The sequence below is a fragment of the Megachile rotundata genome, chromosome 4 (genome assembly GCF_050947335.1).
Source record: "Megachile rotundata isolate GNS110a chromosome 4, iyMegRotu1, whole genome shotgun sequence".
Classification (NCBI taxonomy): Eukaryota; Metazoa; Arthropoda; class Insecta; order Hymenoptera; family Megachilidae; genus Megachile; species Megachile rotundata.
Genome location: NC_134986.1, coordinates 21,184,921 through 21,201,478, shown reverse-complemented (window position 1 = coordinate 21,201,478; position 16,558 = coordinate 21,184,921). Strand labels below are relative to the sequence as shown.

The 16,558-nt window shown below is 38.5% G+C and overlaps 4 protein-coding genes across 7 annotated transcripts in view; 2 read left to right on the top strand and 2 right to left on the bottom strand.

Annotated features, from left to right (window-relative positions):
- The window catches only part of LOC100880958 (uncharacterized), a 49,904-nt gene extending 45,517 nt beyond the window's left edge, over positions 1-4,387 (top strand). For 2 of the 3 annotated variants that reach the window (XM_076530506.1, XM_012296956.2), the window contains exons 2-3: positions 770-2,271; positions 2,451-4,387. In XM_076530506.1, coding sequence (XP_076386621.1) covers positions 770-2,271; positions 2,451-3,165 — 2,217 coding nt within the window. In that variant the 3' untranslated portion in view covers positions 3,166-4,387. Of the gene's footprint in view, positions 1-326; positions 635-769; positions 2,272-2,450 lie in introns of those variants that run through there. The other variant, XM_003708176.3, reaches the window with a different exon arrangement.
- On the bottom strand, positions 337-11,511 carry LOC100881072 (uncharacterized). Its single transcript, XM_003708177.3, has 7 exons — positions 10,029-11,511; positions 8,834-9,258; positions 8,362-8,763; positions 7,998-8,255; positions 7,862-7,927; positions 7,589-7,681; positions 337-7,081 (listed from the first exon to the last, which is right to left on the bottom strand). The coding sequence occupies exons 2-7, from the start codon at positions 9,206-9,208 to the stop codon at positions 7,028-7,030; spliced, it is 1,248 nt and encodes a 415-aa protein (XP_003708225.2). The 5' UTR covers positions 9,209-9,258; positions 10,029-11,511; the 3' UTR covers positions 337-7,027.
- A 285-nt stretch (positions 11,512-11,796) lies between these two features.
- LOC100881183 (uncharacterized) lies at positions 11,797-16,420 on the top strand. Of its 2 annotated transcripts, XM_076530507.1 has the most exons (4): positions 11,797-12,053; positions 12,164-12,318; positions 12,416-13,007; positions 13,084-16,420. In XM_076530507.1, the coding sequence occupies exons 2-4, from the start codon at positions 12,195-12,197 to the stop codon at positions 14,438-14,440; spliced, it is 2,073 nt and encodes a 690-aa protein (XP_076386622.1). In that variant the 5' UTR covers positions 11,797-12,053; positions 12,164-12,194; the 3' UTR covers positions 14,441-16,420. The 2 variants fall into 2 exon arrangements, with proteins under 2 accessions (XP_076386622.1, XP_003708226.2); XM_003708178.3 differs by having other exon boundaries at positions 12,030-12,318.
- Positions 15,059-16,556, bottom strand: LOC100881296 (thymidylate kinase). The gene is made up of 3 exons (XM_003708179.3): positions 16,280-16,556; positions 15,881-16,040; positions 15,059-15,797 (listed from the first exon to the last, which is right to left on the bottom strand). The coding sequence occupies exons 1-3, from the start codon at positions 16,407-16,409 to the stop codon at positions 15,449-15,451; spliced, it is 639 nt and encodes a 212-aa protein (XP_003708227.1). The 5' UTR covers positions 16,410-16,556; the 3' UTR covers positions 15,059-15,448.
- Between the last annotated feature and the right edge of the window lie 2 nt (positions 16,557-16,558).

The following is a 16,558-nucleotide window of genomic DNA, read 5'->3' as shown; positions in this document are numbered from 1 at the left end:
AATATACATTTCTCCTTTTTTATCTTTCGCTTTTACATTACCATTTGTACAACACATGACTTTTGATAAATTCAGTGGAATAAGACTTTCAAAAAATCAAACATAAAAAAAATATGAACTATGCCTTTGATATTTATCATATATAAATATAAACAATTTACTCTTTACTTAGTATGTATGGAATTTTGAAGTTATTAACGCGTTGAAATATACCTGCATAAGCGTCGACTGTCCCCTCTCGGCTCGAAATTTCAATTACCCGGTGGTAGGGGTACCTCACCTACCCTTCGATGTTTCGACAGCTACAAAAAGGCCGGTTTATGTCTGCGCCTCCCATTTGACAGTGAAGTTTCAAAGTGTCGATTTTCACCAATTTCATACGATCGAGTAAAACACGTTTCATAGCGATAGCTCAATCTGTATATACTCAATGGAATAGGCGATGTACCGTAATAAAATGTGAATTACGTGCTGACGAGCTTGAAATCGTTTCGAATTTAATTGTAAACGACCGTGTTTATTCGCGAATATAACCAAAACGCTTACGTACATAGCGAATCAACTTGTTAAAATCAGCGCTTCGAAAATGAACGCGTTCTTGCAGAATATGCTGAAGATGAACAGCACCGAACAGGTTTGTTACTCAATCTTTTTATCGTAGTCACTTTTCATTACACTTTGTAGATATCAAAATGAATTAATTTTGAAATTTTGGTGAAAAGATAAAAGGTATTTAATGCGTTTCCTAATTGACATTTTCACGTTGCAGCTAAACGTGCAAAACGAGAAAGAGAAAGACGAGACAAGGAAGAAAAACGAGACCGGAAGGTCAGGTTCGTCGCAAAGAAACTGGATCAGGAAGCTCGGGAATTATTCACAGACCAAGTACCAACTTCCGTCCAACCCCTTGGGGACAAATGCTATGAGACCTCTGGACATGAACAGTCCGTGTAACACCTACAAACATCCGACTCCTACGAAAACTTCCGATTCCCCGAAGACGCCTCCCGAGATGCCGGACTTGGAGAGTATTATCCGCGAATTCGAGACTGGTTTTCTTTCGCCCACCAAGTCGCAGGACATAAGCATCGAGCAGTTCAAGCAGAAGAACTTCGTCAAGAAGATCGTAACAGCGTTCGAGGTAAAGTACAAAAGGTATAACGACCTCAAAGCAGCGCAAGAATCGAAGCAAGAAGACGCCTCCCCGTTGATCGAAACGCCCAAAAGAAAATTCAAGGTGTTCGGTAGTAATTTCAAGACCAGTCCCGAAGAACCGCAACATCGTACGAGTAAATTCGACGATTCAAATCGACGGCAGAACGTTGAAAAGTCGGAAGAGCGGAGCGGTTTAAGAAGATCCGGGATTTTTGGCTCTCCTTTTAACGTTTCTTGCGAAGAGCTGAAAGTTCCTGATTCCGATAAATCTCCTCCGGACGAGATTAAAAATGAAAACACGATATCCAAGGATAGAAGCGAAAGCTCGAAGAACCGTAAGAAGTTTGCAATCTTTTCTTCCCCTTCCAATAGTTGCGGAGACTCGAGCGCATCATCGGAGATCTACAGGGATCCCGTGCATGTCGATTGTCAGAATTCAAAGGATCGCAGTTCGAACAGTTCCGATAACTTCAAGTTCGACAAGGATAAAATTCGAGCATCGAATTTCCTTTTCAGTCCGTCGAAAGTCTCTTCACTGGACGAAACGAAGAGTATGGACAGCGTTGATTTCGATTTGACGTTGCCAGACCCCGAGGAGACTATTCTGTTGGAAGGAAACGCGTTACAGAAGACCAGCACCATGATCAACGATCGTCAAAACTACGACGACATCGACGATTGTTTCGTTCGAGAAATATCCAGCGTGGACAAGACACCGAAGGTAGTTGGAGCGTACCTGAAAGAACCAATCGAAGTGGAGGATACTTCCATCGATTGGATACCAATTACCGGGAAAAAATTACCGCGAAAGAGATCCTTGAAGAAGTTGCTGAACGCCTTGACCGGGAAGAGGACCTTGGAGAAGAAGTGCAAACTGTTTTCGTCCGAAAGGAATTTATACCAGGACTCGCGCGAACTTCAGGATTCGGGCTACGACGATAAGTCCGTCTCTTCGTCATCTCTGAATTCGTTAATTTCGATTACGGAGGTGCTGCTACATCAGGAGAACAGTTACATCGAACGCGAAAGAAGAGGCACTCTTACAACATTCAGACCGAAGAATTTGGAGGAGGAAGAGGAAGACGAGGTGTTCTCTGACACGTATGCGTGCTCAAGGTATGCGTTCAATATTTTAATAAAATACTTTATAGTCAACTGCGAAAGACTTTCTCTCGTTTTACTATTTGTTCCATAAGAAAAACTGTTTAGAACTTTTGAGAACTTTAAAATATTTTTTGACATTAATTTTATGTAATGCGCGAATGAAAATTTAATCTATTTGTGTTACGTTACAGCAAACGAAACAGAAAGAAATTGCTGTTAACCGAGATGCCAAGGGAGGACGTAAAAGTGGATCTAGGACCAGCCTACCCGTCGTCTACAAAATTTATCACGATGTCCTTGGATCGCAAGATGATCTCGAAGAAGACTCATCCGCCTTCTCCGGTTCGGCCAGTGATAACGAGGTTACCGAAGCATCCTTGCCTCTCCAAGATTCCGAAACATCCGTTCGTATCCTTGACGAAGATGGACGAGCTTCAGGAAACGTGCGACGTTCAAGAATCTCGCGACAGCGAGGAGTCATCGGTGATCATTAAGAACGACCTGTACGAAGTTGAATTTCGCAAAAGCTGCATGGACGTATATTCATCGGTATCCTGTCGCAGTTCCTCATCGACCGAGAGCAATTACGATGTACCAAGGAGGTTCTTATCGAAATCTGAGAACGAGCTGAGATTGGATTCGGAGGGAAAGCGAACGGAACCAATTTACGATGTTCCAAAATCCACTGTTCTTGACAGACCAAGATCTAGCGTCTACGAGGACATCGTCGCATCGAGAAGAAGCGTGCAGTCGTTCGAATCTGCACCTCCGAGCATTTACGCGGTCCCTCGAACATTGGAGGTTCGTTGCGCTACTGTCGAGACAAGAAACGGCAATATGTATCTCGATAACAAAGTCCCATCTTTGAACGACTTGACCATTGACGAAATGCGTACTGCTGTTTAAACGACGATTCTTCTTATCGCGCTCGATATTCTTTTAACCCTTTACAACTTAACAAACGATATTTTCACTTTTTTTTATAGAAAAGAAATTTTAAGAGCAGTTTCACATTTTTAACTTCGGATAACTTTATTAGATATTCATGTAAGTTTGCCAAAATTATCTACAACACTAAATTTTTATAATAATTAATTCAATTTATCGTTGCATTAAATACTACAGCCAATATAGATTGCAAAGGGTTAGCGGCGTGTCGCAATCGCATACGAACTGCTTTTTTAGACAATTTTTCGGTAGAAGTTACTGACAGATTTTATATTATACGACAATTTGTTTATACGGAGTAATTTGTCGGGGGACTGTATAGTACAAACTTTATATATGCGAATACTGACTATAGACGCTTAGGACTGTTAGCTATTCATGGTTTTAACGCTTAATCCAGCAAAATACGCTTCGTGTAATGTTTTCGTATACACATCAAATTGTGTACGCGTTATTTTACGATTGTACCGTATATTTTAGCAGTTGCACGTTTTAAGCGGAGGGAAAAAAAGCGTTGCGTGACGGAGTCTCGTATATTTCGCGAGATATATTTCACGAGATCCCGAAACGCTTTTGTATATGTATTTCTATTTGTAGTTTTAATCCACCCGCGTAATGCAATAATTTTGAGAAATAAGCAAGAAATTTTGTAGAAAGAAATTTTCGCATAAACGCGATACGAATAGGTTAAAAAGACCAATGTGCTCGAACGAAAAGCGGAAGTTGCGTGTTTTATTTTTACTTTGTTTAAATGCTCTTACGACAACCGCCATAATTTGTGTATAATATTTTTAGATTTAAACGAGTAAGTATCCTGTTCGTTTTTTGAAAGAAAACGGTAAACGAGGATATAGGACGTGAAACGATTTGTAAACACGGTTCGTTAGAGAAGCGACAGAAAAGTCTCCTATATTTCTGTGAAGAAATATTTGCAGAGAACTCGAGTTTAGTGTTCAGAATTTTACTTTGTGATCTCGTTACGTATCAGTATTACGTGTAATGTGCCATAACGTATGTTTAAATAAGGACAAATTAGGTAAACTAGGGAGCGTAATAATTACACGGTAAATGAAAAGAAAGAAACTGTGCAAATGTAATTACCATGTTACGTATACTGCGTGTATACGAATTAATGTTGTAGATTTTTCTCAATAAAATTTTCAACGATCTTGCAAATTTACATTGTGCTTGCTCTTTTCGCGGGACACCTTCGTTGGAGAGAATCGGTAAGAATATAATCTGTTACAACACCGTAATGTTTAGTTAATTAGAAGTAGGATAACAGATTGTCTCTCTGAATTTGTAATAGCGTATCTGTTCGTGTATTTGCGTATCACTGTTTCCATATCCGCTAGTTCAGTAATTTCCCATCGCGCGTTCGATAGCTAAAGGATCCGATATTCGACGTCTAGATAATTGGAAATTCAGATATCATAACGATCAGAAACTTGACACTGAACAGTACCTATTCGCAAACAGCAATTTCCTTTTACATATCCAGAATATAAACATTTGGAATTTCTGTTCTTATTTTACATAAAATAAGAAATAAAATGATCAGTAACTAAACTAATCCACTGACCAACTAAGTAAGCGATTAATAAAGTATTAAATTAAAAATAAGAAAGGAAAATACCTGCGAATTCGCGGTGTCATAGTCGGAAATGGTCTGCTGACGTAAAAGGTCATATGCACAAGGTATGACGTAGGTTCGAAGCGTGGGTCGAAATGGCTAGCCATTAGTGCATCTCTGAATGTGCAGAGTGCAGTGGGACGCATACATGCGGAGTACGGGTAGCTCACGGATGTTCGTGTCAAGGGCTTCGAATTTTTGGGTCACTGATAATTTACGATACCTGTCCGCGGGAAACATCGTGAGAAAGAAACAATCAACATTCCGCGTTATTTCCACCCACGGCCGATACAAAACGGGCTATTCTCTTATAAACAGTATTAATACTAAAATTGATTGATCCATTGTTTGTTTCAACGAAGCCATTTAATAGTAAGGGTATTAGCGAAAGAGATTTATATAATTAACATCGTTAAACTTTAAACTTATTACAAATGTAATTTTGCGATACTTTTACGTCAGAACAACGCGCTAGAGTTTTTATTTTTCTGTCCAGTTGAAATAATCTTTCCAACCATTAGCGAAAGCGTCAATAACGAGTCCGTGTAAAAGGTGTTAATTGATGAAGTCACGTACTATCCATCATCTTAAACCGTGTTAATAAAGATATTTTCTTGTTATTTATCGAATGGTACTCCCAACCTCTCCGTCCTGATTGATAGTATTAATTCAAGGTAATTTACGAGTGGCACGGCACGTTAATTTAGCGTAACGAGTTCGTTAACTCTACGCTGGAAGAAAAGAGACCCGAGGCAAGGGACAGCTTGAAATCTCCGATCCTTTGCAGATTGAGATTTATGGAACGTCATTCCGGTAAGAAACACGCGCCGCTAGGAAATCGCTAAAACATCGCTCGAATACTCTCCCTCTGTTTCCGACGAAACAGCCGACTTTAGACAGCGAGGATTTAAATATCTCGAATTAGGTCAATCGTATTAGCCAGCAGTTATGGGTGATTTTCGTCCAGCGAAATTGTTCGAATTCTTTATTTCCTGTTGCAATCTAGCGAGTTTCAAAGGAGATGAAACGAACGTCCGAAAGAAGGAAAGAAAAAGAACCTTCGAAGAAACGTACGTATGATTAGAAAGTTCGTAAAACGCGAAGAGCTTCGTACATTTCGCGGTATTCCCATGGTGAATAAGAAGAGGAAGTAACTTCTTGGAAGGAAGTGGTCTAACTGGATTAACCGGAAACGTTTCACGAGTTCTTTCACGCGGCGCGTCTCTGGCAGAAAAGGCCAAGAATATTCGCTCGATGAATTTAACGCGATTTCAATCGGCCATAATGTAGCGAGAAATTTTCGAATTCTGATAAAATAGGATTCCTTAAATTTTACGTAACGCGACGAATTCTGATGTACGACTCGAATAACTACACTTAACGCGGAGAAAAGTCTTTAATACAACCAGGTGTGGATGGTGCGGTGACTTTAACGGGCCAATAAAGTTGCTCGCGTACGAGAAAGAATTTGGTATACACCGTTTGGTGGCTGCGTAACAGAGAAGAAAAGAAAGAGTCAGGACGATGGAAGGAAAGCAATTTTCCAGACTGATGACCTAGAAAATTGCTGCAACGTGCCTTCGGTGATCGTGTCCAGTGTCAATGATTTTTTTTATGTCTTCCTTGTACATTGCGCCTTGCTCCTTAAGAAAAAATGTTATTCAACCCTTTGCGCCGTAATTATGTTTCTATTTTGCTTCTAGACCCTCCGGTATGTCTTCTAATTATAATTTTTCACATTTCGGAAATATATCGCATCGTCCCGTAAGCTTAGAATACGACATAGAAGGCGGGTAACGAATCACTGGTACGTAGAAAGTCTGGCCGTACTACTTATCGATAAGAAAGTAGTTTCGAGGAGATATGGTCAGACGACGGTATACATTACTGTTCGGTGAAAAACGTATCCATAATACATTATACGGTTTATATCTTTAAATTTATTGCTAATAATAGGTTCAAATATAACGTAGAAAGTTCGACATTTCAATTCATGTTCTACCTAGTATTATACGCAGTGTACTAATTTTACCACTTACTGGAGCATCTTTACCTTAGTCTTCGAGTTCATTGCTCTTGTAATCGATCACTGTTGCCCTACAACGGTTGTCGATAAATAATGGAAGAACGTATCGATTTTACCGAATCTCTTGAGCTAATCCTTGCTTTCCTTTGATTCGTCGACGCTTAAGCCGGGAATTGCAGGAGGATTATCAGATACGTCGACAGCATCCCAACGATCTGTAAATATCAGCAGTAAACAGTTTGTTTGTTTCGAAGAGCCACCCTGTATATCCTACGTTAATTAGTAAATGTTCTGTAAGCCGCGATAAATAACTCGTCGAAAAACAAAATGGCGATCTCGAACGTGCTAAGGGATATACGGAAACGTTTGGTCGGAAAATGGTATAAAGTTAGGAAGCTACCGCGAACTCGTTCACTCGTTTCAACGTCGAAACGAGAGCTTCGGCAAATTGAGAAGCGGATCGCGGAATGCTGAAAGCTTTTTGAGGATGTAATTTGCGGTAGGTACTGTCACGTTCTATAATCATGCTTATTAAACAAAGTTCAAATAATCTTATACTTCCGGTGAAAATGTCGAGTAATACCGCGAGATTGGAAACATCGTCGCAAAGCTACCTTTCCTTCGAGTTGCATCGTGTGCAAAGCAAAAGAAGAAAAGAATATTACGTCTTATTACGAGCACTTAGTCTCGTTCTCCTTAGAGATGGTACAAAATGAACTTACCGAACTCAGAAGCGACAATTTCACGTCGAAAAGACCACCTGCAGAGAAACGAAGACGTCTGTTCAGAAAGTGTAACGAGGTACGAATCGTGTCCTGTAAAGAACGAAATTCGATTGAACAATTACGTTAATTATAACGAAAGTTTTAGCAACGCAGCATTCCGTTAGCTGTCCTTTTCTTTAATTTTCTAATATGACCTCGAATACGAATAGCTTAATTAATAAAAAATTTACGAGAAAAAGGTCCCTCGTAACTAAATACTCGGATACTTACGTCGTATGGAAATCTTTTAATTACTCTGGCGTCCCATTCGACTAGAATCGCAGCCATACTGTTAGCCTAAAAATCGCGTCAAAAAAGTTAAGATAAAAAATAAAGGTAGATCGTGACTGGGGGCATTAATTTTCACCTGTGTTGTCGTGTAATCGCAACCGATGTGCAAAACCAAAAGTTGTATCATAAATACGAGCAACCAAGACCACACGTTAAATAATAGAAGCCAAGTCGAATTGGTCCAAGGAGACAGAATCATCCAATCGATGAAGAAATACAGGCTACTGACGCTGTGCACGCTCAAGTTTATAAGCCAGAACAACAGTGGCCAGGTGTAAAGAGAATCCAGTGCCTCGCCGTATAACATCAGTTCACCGTGAAGATCTTGGATAGTCTTTCTTAAGTAAATATCAAAAAAGTTTTACGTTCGTACGCGGTTTTTGTTGCTCGAACGATCGTTGGCTGTTCGGATGGTAATTTAGATAAATCGAGCCTTTCACCTTTCTACTGACGATGCTGCTGTGATATCCGACTTGAGGCGGTAAATTCTCTCTGGCTATCTCGTTCAATTGATGAAATCGTTGTCCAAGAAAAGTCACCATCGCGAAGAATTTGTAGACGGATACCGCGGTGCCGATATAAATGGTCATGTAGCTGATGTTGAACGACCAGGTCTCGTCGAACGCGTACATACCGCTCTGATTGACGACGATCCAAACAATAGTCTGACTGATCAACAGAACCCAACATACGATCTCGGTTTTTGTTTCGTTACGCGGGTAGCCCAGTTGATTGAGCTTTTCGTCGAAATTTTGAAGATCGTTCCAAATTCGGATGAACGATTTCCTGGTTACTATCGTTGCTACGAGTTCGTACATGGCCACCAAATAATTCACGATCACCTGCGAATAAATCGATATTTCGAAGATTTTCATCCCCGGCCACGGACTCTGATTATAGAATGAAAATTACCTTTGTAGTTTCCACGACACCGAAAACTAGTTTCTCTCGTTTAAGAGTAGTAAATCTTAAGTACACGACGTAGATGATGTAACAGTAGATGGTCATGAATGTGAATGAAAATATGAGACAGATGTTGGAGGGTACCGTTTGGTCGTCCGTGAAATCGTACGGTGCCAAGCCAAATACTTTCGTTATGCAAACTGAAGGGTAAATCGCCGTGTACAATGGCGACTCTGGCCCATGATACTTTTTCTTAGCGTTCTTTTTCTCGTCGGTTACTTTCGCGGACGTGCTTTCCGCGTCGAACGGTTTCACGCGGATGATGCTCCTCGAGTAAACTTCTCTTCTGGGATGATGCGCAAACTCTTTTTCGAAAATGTTCATTCCTTCGATTAGCTAAGCCTTGCGATCTCTCGTGTAACTACGATGTTCGACTGTAATTTTACAAATAAATTATATCGCGCGATTCGAAATATCCTCGTAAAGATTTTAATTTGCAAGAAGATCGTGTGAAAGAGTAACTTACGAAGTAGATTATAAAACGGAATATGAAACGAATCGCGTTCCTATTATAACTGGCTATTAATCATTGTTTCCTGGTACGGGTGCTATCGATTTGAAATATTTGTTCGACCACAAAAAGAGGAAATTTTCAGCACGAGCTATTGCAAAGAACCCACAAAAGCCATTTCAAGTGTGTAAATTCGTTTTTACGATAATACATTGTCCCATTGTCGATCGTTAGTTTGCTAACAATAATTCGAATACGAAACGCTGTTCGCGTTTATTTTCTACGATAGAGTACATTGACTATTTTACGTGTTTCAGCACTCCACTGTTCATGAAATATTAAAAGAAGTACCGCCAACATCCTTATCTTTTATCGCGATTCAATTTCGACAAAGCTATTTAATTGATGATATTATACAATTTATAGAATTGGAAAATGGCACCCTTTTTCTTAAACAATTTATAACTCTAAATTCTTAAATAATAGTTTAATGTTGTTCCGCTTACGACTTATCTGAGAAAACCGAAAGTGATATGTAACACAGCACTACACATTCTTTTGTGACGTCCTTACACTGCTAATTTCAATTTTTCAAACTCCGACAGCATTATGTTATATTAATTTCTTTAAATCTTTCGAGAAAGGATTGTTTTAGTTTAAACGATCGAATAAATAAATAATTTCACGAGTTACCTGACGTTGCAGAAGGTCTACTTCTCTCGAAAGAATGCGGTGGATGGGCAGAAGACGAACTGTGGCCGACGATCATCCTCAACGTCGCCGCAATAAGTGGAATCGAATGTTTCCGAGCAACCATATAAATAACAGCGAAGATTCAGTGGTTCGTGGTTTTCCATCGGCTGTGATAAGGTGGAATGAAAGCCGCCAGGGTAAACAGACGTACGTGGACATACATTTGCAGTTAACCGCGTCAGGACGTGACTGTCTTCTGATTGTCATTTAGACTATGAATAATTGAACAGTTCAAGGAATAACAAGGCAAATATGCGCTCGTATCAATCAAACGATAAGAATAAAAGTAAAGCGGTAAACGGAACAGAAAAAGCGAGTTAAATGACATATCTAACTCACTCTCGGGCTATCAAGTCATTGAACAACCGTCTTAGACTCTCCCTGAAATTCTTTAGATTAAACCTAAGCTCTCGCTAGGTTTTTTAAGTGGTACGCTAAACAGTTTATTTGATTTCTAGACACAATCGGAAACAAACAATCTGAAATTGTTAGTTGTCGCGTGTTTGTTCGTTAGTTACAGCGTCGATAAAAACAACCGCTCGATACGAGAGTACTCGTTGCCCGTAATGACTCTATTTACCATTTCGCTATTATTCACTGTCACCTGGATTTACAAGACAGATTTTACTGTTTCCTGACGAGTAATTTGTAATGTTTTTTCTAAGATGATTCCGAAACGGAAAACACCTTCAAGAGTGATCCTTCTGGCGTCAGAAGCATGCTTCATAGAAGTGTTACTAATGGCACGGAGAATGCAAGCATCCATTAATCAGATCTTCCCACGAGTGATAAAACTCTTCGCTGGATTATAACGTTCGTTCTTATTCCTTGCAATTGTTCAAACTGTAACTTTTTTTTCTATAAATGGTTATCATTAAAAATTTTTGTTCTCTACAAAATTATTGAAATTCGAAATATGTTTAATTGATATTTTTGTTATACAAATTAGTCTTTGTTACGGTCTATCTCCTTTCAAATCCTATATGTACTATTCCTCTTCAAATACATGGAAATGGTTGTAAAGTAGCAGCGATATACTTTAAACATCGAGCGGCAGAAGCTAAAATACGTATGAAATTATAGTTTTGCCTCAGTAGGTCAGTGATTACAGCATTCCTTGCAGATATGAATCCTTCATCGCGTCGTTCTATAGCATGTTACTATACTATACTTGTATACAATAATTGCTATTGCTTCGGTGCGGGTAGTAATCGGATGGTTAATCTTTCAACAAAGTTTCTCTTACAAATATATATCTAATATAGCGTCGAGAATGACCTCTGTCAGTTATCAGCATTATTTTCTTAGCGTTCTGTAGAGAGGTTTACGGGTGGTAATTATGGTGGTGTTTAATAATGAAAGGGTTAAAAGACGATCAATGATTGGTGTAGACAGGAGAACAGAAAATCGTAAGAAACAGCGAGAGGAAAAACGTGATGATATAAAGCGTGGCGTTCTAGATGAAAATTTACGATGGCAAGTGTCTCGTCAGGACGACGCCCCGGAGAAATGCAATTTAACTCGGCGCGCAGGATGAATGATATTCATCGAGCGGTCAACGCACGGCTCTTCTACCGCGTATATCCCATGAAAATAAAACCCGTTTTTACCCTACTCTCCTAGAAAATTGCTTCGTCGGTAGAATCAGATATTTTTGCATAAATCTCCGGCGTAACTTCATGGCGATTCTCGTTACCGAGTTTGTTACGTCAATCTTTGTTGCGTGAAACGATCGAATTAGTTTCCGCGAAATTCTTCAAGAAATCTAAAAATGACGAAAAATGAACTACAATGTTGGCGAAATGTCGATGAAACGTTCGAGTAACGAAGTTTAAACGCAATGTCCCGCTAATGCCCTTAATAATTGATGTAACCCAAATGTTTGACCCCTTTGAAAATAACGCTGAGTCGTCACGTAATCGAGATAACACAATGCGATGTTTGATCGACAATCGAAAATCGCCAGTGAGTCCAGCAATTATAAAACCTTTATCGTCTTTCCAGCAAACGAAAATCATTATTCTTTCTTTTTACTGTATATGCTAAATTGATCATAAACTTTTCATGTTATACAGAGAGATTTCAGAATTTTCGGAAAAGCGAAAGATGAAGGCAATCAAAGAAGAATTGTTAAGATGGACCTGTAAAATGCATGCAACGAATACTTATCTCGACCGACGTATGCTACGAGAAAAAGCATTTGAATTGTCAAAGACACGTGGTCTGAACGGTATGTAATCTCTTTGACAAAATTTTCTTTGAATAAATGTTTCGAATATGGAGATAGGAACTTCTTTGCTCAACGTTACTTTTTTCTATTATAATAGGTTTCAAGTGTTCAGAACGATGGTTACAAAATTTTTTGAGGGAACACGGTTTCTCTACCGATCTCTCCGATCATACGGGTCCTACATTTACCAACTATCGAAACTGGATCGATTTAATGAGATCGACGATCATTAAATACAAACATAACGACCTATTCCACGTGGACGAGTTAACCATGTATACAGACGTTCCGCCGTCAAGACACGTGTTGGATGAAATTGACAGCGAGTCGCGAAGAAATCGAATAACGATCTTGATGGGTTGCAACTCATCCGGGTCAACTAAATTACCCCTATTGATCTGCGGATCGTATCCTTCGACTACAACGGTGAAAGAACACGTTTATTATAACAGCACGGACTCTTACATCAAGGACGAGCAGTTCAAGAATTGGCTGTCGAACGTGAACGAACAAATGTTTAAAAGCAATCGAAAGATCTTGCTATTTTTGCGAAGAAACAGGATGAACGCGTTAAAAGATTTCGAACCAAGTAATCTGAACCTCGTTTATTTTCCCGAAAATTTCCCGCCTCTATTACGTCCTCTGCGGAAAGATGTTTTTCACTATATAAAGATGATCTTCAGACGAAGGTAAACGATCGATGTAATAAGAAATTTCGAATTAAGCGAATTTGGAATACTGACTAGTATAAAATATTTGTTAAAGGTACGCGGAACGACAGAAACAGTATTCCGAAAAGTGGAACCTCCGCGACATCCTACAATCTGTGATCAAAGCATGGGAGACGATACCTCGCGAGATCATAATATTCAGCTTTCAGAGGACTCACTTCAGAACCGACGACTGTCTTCTTCAACTCGACTGCGATTTTTGGGACAAATTGAATACGAACGTTTCTTTTAAAAGATTCGTGACATTCGACGACAAGCTTTCGGACGAACAACCGTTCAACGGGAAAAGCTATCGATGTTGCGCTTATAATCTGCGTACAAGCACTTGCAAAAACGTGTTACAAATTGACGAAGACAAATCAATTTCGATAACAAACAACGATAAAGAATTAGTGAAAAAAAGTTCTTCGGGGTTGTCGCCCCGACACGATGCAGAGTTTAGAATCCAACGAATACCTTCAGAGTTCAGATACCATGCACATAAAAACTTAAAAGACGAACATCGCGATGCAACAAGTATTGCGACGGAGAACGCGGTAACAGAAAAGAAATCTCGTAAAAGAGTTTACAGTGAAACTCGATCCTTGACGGACGAACAATGCAAGTCCGAAGACAAACGTGTTAAAAGTTCTTTTGTGTCGTGCGATTCGAACGCTACTAATTCGAGATCAATGGGCAAAAAGAGGTTCAAACATGAAGAGGAGTCTCAAAGACAACGCACAGAAGCAGACAGCGCAAGAGAATCCCTGCAGGCAATCGTAAACAAAGCTTTGACTCTAACGTCGTTGGTAAACGCTGAATATACCAAGAAGCTAATCGATAGTTTTAGCGCGTCCCTGCAGGAGATTAGTGCACAGGTCGACACTTCGAAACTCTCGAAATTGTTTAAAAACGATGAAGAAACGAATTGTGCGAGCGAACAAGCGATGAGAATAGAACACGCGCAAATGAAAGAGAATACAAATGAAATTTCTACGAATTTCATGGTCTTAAATAATGAAAATCAGCCATCCACCTCCTGGAATGGTACGAATTCTCTGTCAGAAATTGCGCAAAATGTTACGCAAGAAACAAAGTCTGAATTGAGCACCGAAAATTCTGAGAAAAGTCAGAAAAATACAAAAGTAAGTTTAAACGACGAAAAGTCCTCCGCTTGTCAAGAGACGTCTACTTTTGAGGAAAACAGAAAGAGACCTTCCGAAGACGATCCCTCTCTTGACGAACCGCATGAAAACCGATCAAAAGTGGATAATAACTGGTCGAAACAATTTGAAACTAACTTCGTATTCGGATCACAGAACCCGAATTGCTCTGTGGGAATACGAAATGATGAGAGTACCGTTGATTCGAGTATTTTCAACGCGCAACCATCAGATTCTCCTAAAGAATGATCAATGATTACAGATTTTCAGTAACACTTAGTTCGGCCATACGTGTATCGAAATTAGGCTTGTACATTAAAAAAGGTTAAATAGAAAAATTTGTTAAAAACCAACATGCAACGCGATGAACGACAATTCTAGAATATTCGTGTCTAATATTCTTTCGTTTCCGCGGACGTGGAACACGTATTTTCTCACAATTCTCTCCGCTATTGGAAACGTTGTATCTGCAAGCTAGTAACATATTTTGCGACACCTGCTGTTGCTACAGAGCAATGCAATGATCTATCACATGCAAATGATGTTAAAAGATTTATGAGATACCGCTGTGCCGCCGTAATAATTCACGCTAGTCGTCCTTCTGTTGTTGATCGAATTCAGTATACGCATTTCCACATTTTCAATAATTCTAGGAAATGATCTGATTGGAGTCATTGTTGAACAAATTTTATATATTTTTATCGCTACGCGGAAATTTAGTATGAAGTAAAATACATAAATCTTTTTGGTATCTTCTACTAACTTTTAGTTTCTAAGTAATATATTATACTCTTTTTTTAATCTTTTAAAAGATATTTAATTTGTTAAGTTCTTTAATTGTAATCATTGGTTATTATAGAACACAAATTGCTGTGAAAAAATATATTATTGTCCGCAACATCATACACTGACATAAACACATAAAAATAAGTGCAAATGATATAAGACGTCGCGTGAACGCTCCACTTCTATGACTTTACGTCACGATACACATTCTTGTATGCGTGAACACGATCGCATAAAGTGCATTTTCTCATTCGCTTTTCAGTGTTAACGTTCACGAGAAATTTCCATTTCCATGTATGAAGTACATTTTCTTCTAAGACGGAAATATAGTTTGATTGTAAAGTACAGTGCAATAGCATCTTGTATGGAAATGAAATAACTTAACATTTTTTATTATGGCTCTATAAAAAGATTTCATTTTTGAACTGAATATGATAAATTTTAAATTGTAATATAAAATACAGTTAATAATCAAGGAGGAGGCATATACAACATTCCTATGGGTAAATTTTTAACTTTTTGTACAGTATTTAATACTTGTTTTAGTACTTGGGAATGAATTTCTAATGTTTCTCCATTAGCATCTATACTACTCCATGTTTTTTCAATCAATTTCTCATAGTTTAAAGCAACACGTTTCTGAAATTCACTATTTTCATAACGTTCAGATCCCCAGTTACTGCGTGAACACTGAGTTTTTTCTGAAACTTTAAGTAAAATCACCAAATCTGGAGAAGGTAATCCTTTATCAGCTTCTTTGCACCAAGTTAAACATTTACCGCTCAATGCAGCTGTATAAGCAGCACCTGAACCTGCGTACCTGCAACAATATCAAAACAGTTAAGTAATAATTGAATCGTGTAAAAATATTTTATAATCACTCACAACTATTTTATTGCTTACCTATCAATAATTACAGTTACACCGTTCTGTAAACTTTTTATTATATCCTCTTTAACTTCCCAACGGTTTGCAGAGAATAATAAATGTGTTGTTTCGGGAGGCAGCTCTAATTTGTTACACAAAAAGTTATTTATCAATGTTCCAGTAGGCGTAGTTCTATCTGTAAACATACAGAAGTATTATATACTTAAGCTCATAACCTAAGAAACAAACTATTCGATAGTGTAATCGATAAATATTAATAATTTGTATTTTAATAATTGTTGATAATTGTTCTGTTTACACGAAAACAATATGCGTTTTACGCATTTAAACAGAAGACTATGTCCAATTCGAATATTCAGTTATTTTGAATGAACGTTTATCGATAGAAGTATAGAAGAGATTTACTATATTTACCTGGGAAAGCTCGTGCTTCTGTAGGAATGTTTCGTTTCTTTAAAGCTTCTATTAACATTTTCACTTGAGTAGATTTTCCTGCTCTATCACATCCTTCGAAAACTATTAAAGCACCTCGTCCTACAGACATTTTTCAAATAATCCTTGTACGAGGATTTTTTTTTAATGCTACTTACACGTGGCAATATCTTGTGTATATGTCGGTACAGTAAATTCTTGATATAAGCGAATCTCTCCGGTTTAAACTTTCCGAGACTTTATTGCATCGACAAACTTAAA

Bases quoted from the DNA above. Each gene is read 5' to 3' on its own strand.
- LOC100881296 (XM_003708179.3), bottom strand. From the start codon at position 16,409: ATGTCTGTAGGACGAGGTGCTTTAATAGTTTTCGAAGGATGTGATAGA. The intron at 16,041-16,279 runs GTAAATATAGTA...GTATGTTTACAG, and splicing joins AGAAGCACGAGCTTTCCCAG to ATAGAACTACGCCTACTGGA. The intron at 15,798-15,880 runs GTAAGCAATAAA...ATATTGTTGCAG, and splicing joins GTAACTGTAATTATTGATAG to GTACGCAGGTTCAGGTGCTG.
- LOC100881183 (XM_003708178.3), top strand. From the start codon at position 12,153: ATGTTATACAGAGAGATTTCAGAATTTTCGGAAAAGCGAAAGATGAAG. The intron at 12,319-12,415 runs GTATGTAATCTC...CTATTATAATAG, and splicing joins AAAGACACGTGGTCTGAACG to GTTTCAAGTGTTCAGAACGA. The intron at 13,008-13,083 runs GTAAACGATCGA...TATTTGTTAAAG, and splicing joins AAGATGATCTTCAGACGAAG to GTACGCGGAACGACAGAAAC.
- LOC100881072 (XM_003708177.3), bottom strand. From the start codon at position 9,208: ATGAACATTTTCGAAAAAGAGTTTGCGCATCATCCCAGAAGAGAAGTT. The intron at 8,764-8,833 runs GTAATTTTCATT...ATTTATTCGCAG, and splicing joins GTGTCGTGGAAACTACAAAG to GTGATCGTGAATTATTTGGT. The intron at 7,682-7,861 runs GTAAGTATCCGA...CGTTCTTTACAG, and splicing joins TTAAAAGATTTCCATACGAC to GACACGATTCGTACCTCGTT.